Here is a 12,153-nt window from a genome sequence, read left to right as displayed (position 1 = left end):
TGCTCAGTAAATACAAAATTTTCACATTTACTGTGGTAAAACGCGAAAACTGAACATAAATTTAACGATTGAAATTAATTTTGTGAAGGAAGCAAGTCAAAAAACTTTGGTTCCTAGTTAAATAAATTTAAATCATTTCAAATTTTAAGCTTAGCATTCTTTCCCGCTATGCATCTGCCACGACTTTTTGCATGTAGCAGGCGATGCTTTATTGACAGTCATCTGTCATGTGGTGCGTATTTGTCATCAGTAAAGAAGTACTTTCTTGTAAGTAGAAACAGTTTACGATTAAAAAACACGACAAAATAGGCATAATACAGTTACATTTTTATAAGAGTAAACTACATATGTGCATCTAGGAAAAAAAAAAAGCATTTCTTGAGGCATTTTGTAAGTTCCTAAATTTGGGAAAATGGTACTTACGTATTATCGCAACCAGGTTGACGCTATTTGTAAGTTTGAGTAAAAAAGTATGAATAGAAAGAAAATGTACATTTATTAATTACAGATAATTTTTAATACAGTTTTTTATATTATTTTGTTTTAAAATAAACCCTTCCGGTTTCGAATTTGAATAAGTTGCAGAATTATTTTTTCGGCGGAAATCTTTTGGCTATTGCTTTTAGCACTGATTAAAAACCGTATTCGCCATAACCATGTACACGTCGACTTATTTTTACTTAAAAAAACATCCCAGAATTGCACAAAAATGTCATTGCACACACTCTTCACTTTATCCATGTACACTGCTATTTTCTCATAAATTACAAAAATTTGCACGAAAATTTTGTGAATCTCCACATGCTCTTTTTACAAAACTACGTATAACACATAGGGTTGCCGTAAGAAGGGTCGCCAAATTTCGCAATTTATGCGAATTTTGGCATGGTTGCGTTAATACGCAAGTACCGGGAAAACTTAGAGATTGACAAAAAGAAAAACAAATAACAAAGACATAGGAATCCTGAACCCACGGCATACTATGTGGACATGACGAAAACAGCTCTGAAATTTATTGTATCATCACATTTCAAACTTAAGGTGTCCTTTTTATTTGGTCAAATTCAGAAAAAGCTACTGAAATATTTGAAATACTCTTAAATTGGCCATAAGCAGACATAAGTCTCAATTTTTAAATTGAAAAATATTTAAGTTTCTCTTAGTGAAATGGAAATATAAACAGGCTAATTAAAAATAAACAAACTTTGAGACACAAACTTGAAAAAGAAAATAAATCTTGACATGCTGAATCATGTAATTATGATAAGTCTATATATAGACCAATTGTATAATATATAACGTATGTAAACTTTTAATTATACAAATACGACATTTCATTTATCCTCTCAAATGCCAAGTCAGCCCTACAAATGCTTCATCTCATGCTGCTATGAAATTCATTAGTCGTTAAAACTGCAGGATATTCTAGATAAATTTTAATAAACCTTTCTGGGAAATAATAATAATAATGTTAATATTATCAACAATTTCAATAAAACTTCTTATGAATATTTTATTACATACACTTATTTCTAAGATTTTCATTTTATAAGTTCATGCTATCAAGTTACTAAATTAAAAAAGCAAATAAGATGAGGTTTAATTAGAAGTGGTAAAATAAGTGAACATCAATTCAGCTGCTTAAATTGACATCTTATCTATGATCACCACATGACAAAATACGTCTGGTATTTGTTTTTAACACATTCATCTTAAAATCCTACTTCGAAAATTAGAAATTATATATACAATTACAATATTACAATTTTTGGGACAAGAAGTCACATACTTATTAAAGATAGCATTTGTACTAACCTTTAAAGAGCCAAGACCACCGGCATGAATTCTGTGTTCTAATTCTAAAATCATGTCACGGAGAGTGAGATCTAAAGCTAGTCGTGGTGACATGCCTGCATAACTACTTGAGCTATGAGAATTTTGATGCCTTTGAGATTTCCTTACTTCTGGTTGAGGGGGTAAAGGCAGAGATTTATTTAAGCTATTGTATGGGCATTTTGCCATTATTTCTTTAATTCTTTCTTTTTCATTGATAAGAGCCTCTTTTAATTTCCTTTCTCTAAAACCACGAGGATTTAAATTAGATATTAAAGCATCTAATTCTTCTTCTTTATAGTAAAAAGACCATTTAGTTCTAGGTGCATTTATATTATGAACAGGACATGTGTCTATATTTGCACTGCACTGGTCTGTAGGTAATAAGTTTTTAGAATGTGGACAATACCACACTAAATTGTCCTGGATTTCTCCTTTTTTATTTTTACACAACAAACAAGCCTCATCTTCAAGCAAATCATCGTGCACAGATTTCTTAGAGTCTACTCTCGGATTGAGATCCGAGAGTTTTCTGTTTTTAAATGGGAATGGAAGATCACTTTGTACAATAGCTATGTCTCTTAAAATTTCATTTTCTTTATCACTACTACCATTTTTAACATCCATGTGTTGTAAATATTTCTTAATAGCAGAACTGGTAGTTTCAGACCGCACACTTGCTATATTTGGAGACTGAGCCTGAATTGTTGGTTTTGGAAGACATGTTCCTTTAAATGGATCATCATCTTCAACAAACACAGCAGGTAAAGACTGAAAAACCCAGTATCGCCTAAAAGCTCGATCCTTTCCAATAGGGGTTATATTGAAGGACGACTGCAACTTCCTAATCTGCAATTCAATTTCTCGCTCTTTGCGAAGAAATTCTGCCTTTTGCTTGGCAGCCTGTTTAGCTTTCTTTTCTTCCAGTTCGGCACGTTCTTCCGGAGTTAAATTATCCGAGTTCTCCTTCTCTTCTTCATCTACAGGGCTAGGAGTTTCGTTTACTTCCCTGCAAGGAAAAAGAGGTAAGTTAAATGCCCATATTTTCATCTTATTTATACATATCCTCAATTAAGATTTCATACGATTACAATTTCATATTTCATCAAAGAAAATCTTCAAACAGTTAATTAGGAATTTCAAGACAAAAAATATTCTTACTATAGAAGTAAGTTATTAGTTTATTGATATTGTAGTTATTAAAGTTTATTGATAGACAATAAACTTTAATAACTACAGATGCATGTATAATATTCAGTTAAAAAAAGTATAAATATACTAACGCTTCATTTCCATCTCCCTTTTCTTTAGGCTTTCCATCTCCTTTTTTTTTACTGTTAAATAAACAAGGTTTCAATATAATTTCTTTATTAAAATTTAAAGGAATAAAAAAAAAAAAAAAAAAAAGAGAGAGAGAGAGAAAGAGGAAGAAGAAAAGTAAAGCCAGTTTCACTAACCTCATTGTCTCCTCCTTTTCTTTACGAGAATGTGCCCATTTTAACTGTTTTAATTGATGCCGCAAAGGACGTGTATTATCAGCATTCTCATCTACAGCACACCTCAGTACATCACAAGCCAGAAGCTGATGAACTAACAATTTCAGTATCTTACAGCGATCCTCTGAAACAGACAAAATAAATTAGATAAAGTATATTAACATTTATCTTAATATTATATATGTATCTAAAAAGAAAAGGGGGAAAAAGTCAGGCAGTAAATGCTAAGACTATAATTCTAAAATATGGATAAACTAATTTATTCATTATTTGTTTTATTAATTTGCAACATATACAGTTATAGCAAATAAGATATTATGTTTTGTGGATTAATAACGACGTAACTTTTTATTCCAAATACCATCTGAGTGAAAATGGAAACAACTAAATATTTTAAATATTAAAAAACAGATTAGGTGCCAATAAATTCAACTATTTTATTATTACAAAAAATTTATTGACATTGATGCACAGCAGTTACATTTGTCTTGGGTCAAATACAGAAATGTCTTTTTGTTTAGTAGGCCTATTTTAAAAAACATTTTTCATTTAATTCTAGGTTATTCAACCACCACTAATTCTATTCATGTTAGACAGATAACACGAATTTAAGTTTCCCTGTTTCTTCTGAACATATTTTACGATTTATTAGATTCTCAGCAAAAATCTAATATGTTTTGGAGTAACAGCTTTGCCCAGAAGTTCTATGATATAATGACAGTTTTCTTATCACTGGTTGCAATTCTTATTTGTATAGAATTTGTTTTGAGTAACTTGCATTTCACATGGAATCTAGCATCATATGATTCCTTAAACAAAAAATACTTATAAATCTGACAGAATTTCACCTAAAAAAAAAAAAAAAAAAAACCTTGGCACATTATGGAACCAGACACAATGCATGACACAAGCTACCGAAGAGATACTTAATCACTTTCCAACACAGCATTTTTGCTAAAATTTGGCAGATTATATTTATAATTAAATTATACTAATAATTTAAAAAAAATGCAAGACCTAACTTAAACACCAAAATTTTTAACATTCAAATTTATTATTTAAAAAATTATTTACAGAAATGAATAAATTTACTAATAGTAACATTATGCAGCTTTACCGCAATTCAAATCAAAGACACTTGTTTTCGCCAATTTTTTTAACAAATCAGTTTCTTCTAACTTGAAAAATAGGCCAGGATCTTCACTAGGGCCTGAAACACCTTGCCAACTAACACGGCGTCTGGCTCCTGATGACAATATGTGCAGACGTAGGATTTCAGTGACAGAAAAGGAATCCAATGGAATATTCCGCAAAGCTGTTCCTATGAAAAAGAAGTTTAAAAATATTAGTTTAATGTACATGAACATAAAATCAAATTAAGGTCTCCATATACAAAGCACATTAAAACACTGAAAATTTTATATAGAAATTGCAGATATTAAAGAAAAAATGTAACATTAATTTTTAATTTTTTCCCCCTTTCCATCTGTTAGAGTACCTGGTAGTACTTCAATTCAGGATTTCAAATAAGACTCTGAAATGAGCAAAATTTCCTGCATTTACAAAGCTCAGTTTCAAGTGTCTTAAAGTGAAATCGATGTTCCTTTGCTTCTTGTATGCAAAAAAATAAAATTAAGAACAAATCTTGCATCATTTTCTAAATAAACTAGTCCAAAGCATCAATTTCTTAATACTTTTGAGAAAACTCATGTTGCTTAGACATCCTTTACAGCATGCACAAATGAGAAGTCTTTGTTGCAAACACTGCAATGTACATGATACATGAAAATTTCAGATTCTTTAAATGCAGGGATCTCAAACTCAAAATTGCATGACGGCCGCTACCTGCATGATCTAAAAATCAGCCTTGGAGACTCAGAAAAATTACTGGAAATTTCCTTCATGACAGATTGTAAATGCTCACTGGTTAACTGGATTCTTATCTCAGGAATATTTAATTGTGTAAAAAAATGTTTTCACATATAAATGCATTCAAACAAAATGATTATTCTTAATACAACAATTTGTAACTGAGCTTACTGATTTTTTAAAAAAAATCTGTGCCTCTAAATCTTTGAATAATACTTATTTAAAAATTAATTAACTACATCTTTAGATTTTTTCTGGTGTATTACACGTTTCTTTTTAATAGAAATAATATAAGCTCAAACTTCAAATAATTAAAAAGCTTTGCAATACTGTATTTGCAATAAATACAAAATTGAAATGTATTCAGGGGCCACATCCAACCTATATCTGAGCACTATGATCAGCTTCATCCAGTCATGAGTTTTTCTTTTGTCACTTGGTATATATTAGTTTATAGTTTAAGATAATTTGCTTTCTTACTTTCTTTAAAAATATAAATATTTTCTTAATGAACGCAAGTTTATGAAAACTGAGACTCAAATAAGTAATTATATAAATTTAGCTAATAAAGGCTGTTTAAATACAGGTCTTCATGACTAGATCTGTGCCAGAGTTAATGCACAGAAATTCTGTAGAATATGAATTTTTAAATTTCAGCTTCTTAGTTTGAAGTGGCAAAATTCACAAAGAAATTTTCAACTTTAGGTAAACCGCAATTCACAAGACACATGGAATTACTCTCTCCATATAATCTAAATAAACAGAACCGAAGCAGGGTAATATGTCCTTTACTGCAGGGAACGAGATTACAGGGATTAACGGAGTTTACTGATCTGCAATTGGTACTCTTCAAAACCAGCAATGTACTTAACGTGCTGTCATAGGCATTCAGTTAATCATCAGATGAAATAGTTTACATACTATTTCCCCTGTCCTCTTTCTGTAAAATCTGTACTTTTCCTCCTCTAGTAGTTGGGAGTCTATACTAAAGGCTCAACGTTGTTTTAGACAACCCAATATATAAAAAGCTGGAAAAATAGAAACAGGTCATTTACTTGTAGCAAAACAAATTATGTTAAAATGCAAAATTTACATCACCGATGTAAACAAAAAACACTGGTGGGAAGCATGATTTTAGAACTGCAAAAGTTTGGAATGCAATAAAAGATTTAAGATCCAAGAGAAATTTTAAAAGATGTCTTTCATAGGAATGCCATTTCAGAAAGGACAGCACATTTAAGAAAAGTCAACCGGTATTTTCCTTCTCAACTGCAGCAACATAAAAGACTCTTTAACAAGATCCTTTTTTAATTTGAAAAACTGCTGCTCGTGTAAGTACATGTGTTATTGGCATTATGTAAGAATCATGAGACAGGGATTAATTATGAAATGATAAACTTTGGAAAGATATTACAAGCATATTACTATTCTGAAATTAGAAAAGGGAAAAACAAAGTAAAAAGAAAATATAAAGAGTTACCGAAAATTAAAATTTCAGCTTATAAATTTTTTATCTTGCACACAATTTAGTTTTATAAGTATATCAAACATTTTCTTCAATTAATTTAAAATTCAGATCGAAACTTTACCATTTAGAATGTTCGAAAGTACTTTTTCCCTATACTACAGCTTAATTTTTTAACAAACCGAACCTTTTTTAAAATCTGGTCATACTTTGCCAATAAATTATTTAAAACCTGATGGATAATTGTTTGAGACAATTTAAAAAACTTTTTAATTTACAGCGAGCATATTAATAAAATATTTTAGCATATCAAATACACTAAATATCAAATTTTTACTTTAATACAGAATACTAGTTTATTTGTTATAAATAACATGGGTGCTTCAGGTACTCTTAAGCTGCATAACAAAAATGATCACCATGCAGTTCCACGCATAACAAAAATTGCAAGCAATGAAAGTAAAAATAATTTGCCTAAAAGTAATGGGACAGCGAATACATGACAGAACTAAATCATTAATAATGAACGCATGAAGGGATGGGCAAGAAGAAAAAAAATCATGCATAAATATATGCATCATAAAAAGTACAGTAAAAATTAAACACACAACATTTCTAAATTTATACGCAAAATATTTTACCATGATATTTTTGAGGCCATGTTGATACAGAAGATGCAAGTTTCATTGCTTGATCTACTGTCAAATTGTCTAAATTTTCAAAACCTATGAATAAAAATAATTTTAATGTATGTAGTATAGACAACTTTTGAAAGCATAATTTCAGTATTTAAACATCATACACAGTTAGAAGTTCATTAAATCAATATGAAATAAGCTATTTTCAAGAATGCAAAGAGGTGGGAAAAACAGCAACGGTTTTTCACAGTACATACCACTAACTTCTTCATCTTTTACAGGAACAGCATCTTCTTCAGCTTCTTGATAACGGAATATAGACGTCAAAAAAAGCTGTAGAAGATCATTAAACACTCCCTGAATGTCAGTCTCCAGAAGAGCCTTCTCTATATGTTCTGTAGGGAAAGCAGATTTACTTAAAATCAAGAAAATTTCATGTGTTTTAAAGAAGTACATGTATAGTTAGCATATAAAATTCTGTGGTATTAAGTTAACAGACAGTTATCACTGAAGAATGGTAGAATTAGATGCAAAAAACATGCAATGTTCAAATATCTACAAAATAAATCTAAAATATAAAAAAACTTCACTATTAACAGCTGATAACTGTAATTCTTATTAATTACAAACTAACACATATTTTGTATACAATATATATTTTAGAACTTATTTTCATAATAAAATAAGGATACACACACAATAAAGGTCATATGAAAATTATGAAATATACATATTTTTAATATTGTGCAGTATTTAGTATAGCTAGGTAACATGATCATATTGGTGGGTACGATATAACTCAGAATATACTGATAAATCAGAAAAAAATAAATGCAGTACTTTTTTCTTGGAAAGATATAATGACCATTACTGCAGAAGAACATATTTTAAACTGAGTAGGAAAGATTAAAAACTACCAATATGAAAAGAGGAAGTGAAGGAAAATACAGAATTTAATCATAAAGAGATGACTTGTCTAAAATCAAGAAAAGAAAATCTGGGGAGGGACTATAATAAATTAGCATATAATTGAGGGGGGAACTGATAAATTTGCAAAGGGAGGAACCCTCAGGATGTGGCAAACCAGCCTAGCTTTAAAATAAGAATTTCACCTAAAATAATTCATTAACTTCAATGAAGTTAAATGCACTAAAAACACAGATTGACAGATTTCAATAATACGATTACAGGCTACCAAAATTTTTAAAGAAGCTGCTAAAAGCAACTAAATTGCATGAAACTTTTATTCAAATCCTAAAAATCAAGGATTAACATGTTGGGCCCAGTTCCTAAGTTCTAAAATTTGATGTTTCAGTTAAATCGTAAACTGAATCGTAAAAGTAAACTTAAATCGTAAAAGTAACTTTTTCAAACATTTATTAAAAAAAAAAAAAAAAAAAAAAAACTGTGGTTATTAGGCATCATTACATGCTACTATGTATGCTCTTCAGATATGTTGGTTAGCATGTCTTGTTGATAAGTTTATAGTTTATGATTTATGGTTTAAATCCTAAAAACGGCAAGATTGATTTTTCGCAATTTTTACTCCAAAATATATAATAAGTCTCTAGTATTTTAATTTATCCAACTGAGACTACAATCATCAGCTTGGCGACATTCCTCTTATTCCTTTCACTACTTTCAGCAACATATTATTTGCAGATATCTTTTTTAAAATCAATGCTAAAGATCTTAAAATAAGTTTCCCAATATTCATGCTTAAACTTTTACAGACATTATAACGAAAGCACAACAAATTCGAAAAATACTCTGCAATATGAATAATCTGCTAGTCTGCACTTACATCATTATTATTTTGTATAAAGTGAAAAGAATAATAAATTGTAATAGATCTACATATATTTTATGTAGTAAATCATAAAACAGACTGATGCATTTACATACATTACTCAAGAGCACTTATGTACATTTTTGAGGCACCCATTACTCGAGAAAAATTGACCTATGCTTTGAAAAGCCTTCCTTGTGGAAAAACACCTGGGGGAGATAGAATCCATTCTGAATTTCTCCAACATCTTGGTCTTAAAGCATTTGAGACTGGATCTTTTTCAATCTAATTTGAAACACTGGTATTGTACCAGCTGAATGGCGAACTTCTATCATTATTCTCATACATAAGAAAGACAAAGATCGGGATAGTCTCCATAATTATAGACCAACATCACTTACTAGCATTATGGGGAAGGCTATGAAGAAAATAACCGTGAGAAGACTTAATTATCACTTAGAAACTTGCGGACTTTTTGCCGAGGAGCAGGCGGTGTTTAGAAACTCCAGATCTACTAATCAACATGTTACCCTCCCGAGTCTATGTGTCAAGGACACCCTGGATAATACACAGGTCCTGACCGCAGGTTTTATTGACCTCAAGTCTGCCTACGACAAAGTATGGCAGGAGTGCCTCTTACTGAAACTGTCTGGGCTAGGCATTAGAGCAAATCTTTTTAATTGGATTAAAGGCTTCCTGTGACAGCGCTTTTTCAGAGTCAGGTACGGCAATGCTCTATTGAAATCTAGGATCTTGAAAACAGCTCTCCCACAGGGAACTGTTAGTAGCTGCTGCCTTTTTAACATCTATATTAATGATTTGATTTATAAAATACGAGAGACTTCTGGCGTCAAGTGCCTCTTATACGCTAATGATTTGGTTTTCTGGAATGTTTTTAAAAAAGAAAGTGCAGTGAGAAAATTAGAAACTAAACTCTCTGTTGCCTTGAATGATTTGGAAGTTTGGTGCGATACTAATAATATGGAGGTGAACTTAAATAAATCATACTGCCTGACTTTCTCACTCCCGCACCAATCTTTGGATCTTCAGCTGACATATAAGGGTACCCAAATCCCCTTGTGTGATAAATTTAAATATTTGAGTGTGACGTTTGATCGCAAATTAACATGAAAGTCACATGTTGAGGACTTGTACAACCGTGCTATGAAGAGACTCAGTGTCCTTAAACACCTTGTTCGGGCAAGGTGGGGTTGCACTGGACAAACCCTGCTCTAAACTTATCACTCGTTTATCCTCCCCCTTCGAATTACTTGTTCCACTACAAAATCCAATAAATTTGAAATCTTTCTGGATTAATCTTGACCTGGATCAAAAAGTAATGAAACGTAATACGGATCCGTCTATTTTGAGAGCCCTCGCTTTCGAAATATTAAATATTTTTTACCCTGAGCCAGATTGGCTTCGTATCTTCACTGATGGATCCCTTATGTCTGATGGCCTTAATGCAGGTGAAGGAGTTTTCTCTTTTTACATCCCTGTGGGCCAAGGTTCTGCATTTGACGGTGAAATTGCTGCGATTCGCACTGCTCTGTACCAGCTACCATGCCACTTGGAAAAATTCTCAAGAGCTGTTATACTCAGTGATTCCCGAGCTGCTGTGTTAGCTACAGTTTGAGATAAAAATCTCATATCACAGGACATATCGGATTTTCGACATTATCTACAAAACCTGGCTTCACTTGAGAAAACTATTGTTCTCCAGCGGGTTTCTGAACACTGTGGGATTCCAGGGATACGAGAAAGCCGACTTCTTGGCAAAAAAGGTGCTTCAATCATGCAGAATATTTCTCGTCCTTTGCCTTTCCATATTGTTAAGGACCTTATTAAAAGATCTATCAAAGTAAGTGCTCAGGAAGATTTCTATCATCGTCTTTCTCATAAGTCTTGGAAGAATGCTATCCCGAATTTCTGTAATGGCGTAGAGCGGTCGCTGAATTCCGCCTTGCCACCGGACATGACTGCCTACAGTATCATCTTCATAGATTCAAAATTGTTCCTTCTCTGATATGCACTCTGTGCAGCTCTGAAGAGGTGATGGATACCGCACATCTACCCCATTGTCCCGCTCTGTGCAAGACTTTTCTCGCCGAGCGTTACTGGGAGGTAAGAGATATGTTAGATTAATGGACTCTGTTGCAGCTGTTTCCCCCCTCATTATATTGCTGTATTCTATTTTTTTTTTTCCCTGTAACTGTTCATAATCTGCCATTGGAAAATTAAAAAAAAAATTACATACATTTCACATTTTTTGACACACGCAGTTTTTTCCTAAATCCTGCATATAACTTTATAACAGAAAGAAAGAAATTAATTCTACATTTTAAGAATAATAATAGAATTTTTATAATAATAAACATATTGCTTATTATTATAGATGAGTACTAAACTACTACGTATTATTATAAATTGGAATTCATATTATCATGAAAATATTAGTAAAAGCACATTTCTTTTAAACTAAGCATGTAAAATAAATTATAGCTAAATAGCTTCCTATGTGGATAAAATTTAAAAATATTTACCAAATGTGAAACCCTGAGGAAAAGCATCCTTAATTTGAACTTGTTTTCCAAATGTATTGAGGAATTCTAAAATCATAACTGCATCGCCAAAGCAATCCTGAGGAATATCACATTCGACAGGTGTAGCAGCTGGTAAATCCTAAAATTTGTATCCAGTAAATATATTATTATTATTAAAGCTTTGACTTCTAAAAATGAAAAATGCTCTATATATATACATATGTTAAAGCATGATAAAATTTTAAAACAATAAAAAATTTTAGACTGCAAAAATAAAAACAATTTAGAAAGGAAATGACTTTTTGCCCTTTTGCAGCAAAAGTCTCTCCTTAGATTTAAAATGAATCTTTTCATAACCTAAGTATATACTTTTATGCCTCTGATATGGGGTTTCATACACGTTTATTATACTGTATTAATCAAAGACTACAACAAGGAACTGGAATATCTGGTTTCGACTTCAAAGACGTACAGTGGAACCTTGAGATACGAGGAAAGTATGAGCGAAAAATTTGTCTCT

At 31.4% G+C, this 12,153-nt stretch overlaps 1 protein-coding gene across 3 annotated transcripts in view; it reads right to left on the bottom strand.

Annotated features, from left to right (window-relative positions):
* Acf (ATP-dependent chromatin assembly factor large subunit) overlaps positions 1-12,153 on the bottom strand; it is a 102,953-nt gene that overhangs the window by 40,181 nt on the left and 50,619 nt on the right. For all 3 annotated transcript variants that reach the window (XM_035350113.2, XM_035350111.2, XM_035350112.2), the window contains 7 exons: positions 11,634-11,772; positions 7,559-7,696; positions 7,305-7,388; positions 4,447-4,650; positions 3,291-3,453; positions 3,117-3,167; positions 1,816-2,842 (listed from right to left, as the gene is read on the bottom strand). In XM_035350113.2, coding sequence (XP_035206004.2) covers positions 1,816-2,842; positions 3,117-3,167; positions 3,291-3,453; positions 4,447-4,650; positions 7,305-7,388; positions 7,559-7,696; positions 11,634-11,772 — 1,806 coding nt within the window. The remainder of the gene's footprint in view (positions 1-1,815; positions 2,843-3,116; positions 3,168-3,290; positions 3,454-4,446; positions 4,651-7,304; positions 7,389-7,558; positions 7,697-11,633; positions 11,773-12,153) is intronic.

This window comes from Stegodyphus dumicola, chromosome 12 (assembly GCF_044657685.1).
Source record: "Stegodyphus dumicola isolate Sdum_Otavi_A_Nest chromosome 12, ASM4465768v1".
NCBI lineage: Eukaryota > Metazoa > Arthropoda > Arachnida > Araneae > Eresidae > Stegodyphus > Stegodyphus dumicola.
The sequence above is the reverse complement of the archived record's forward strand: the minus strand, read 5'-3'. Positions and strand labels throughout refer to the sequence as shown.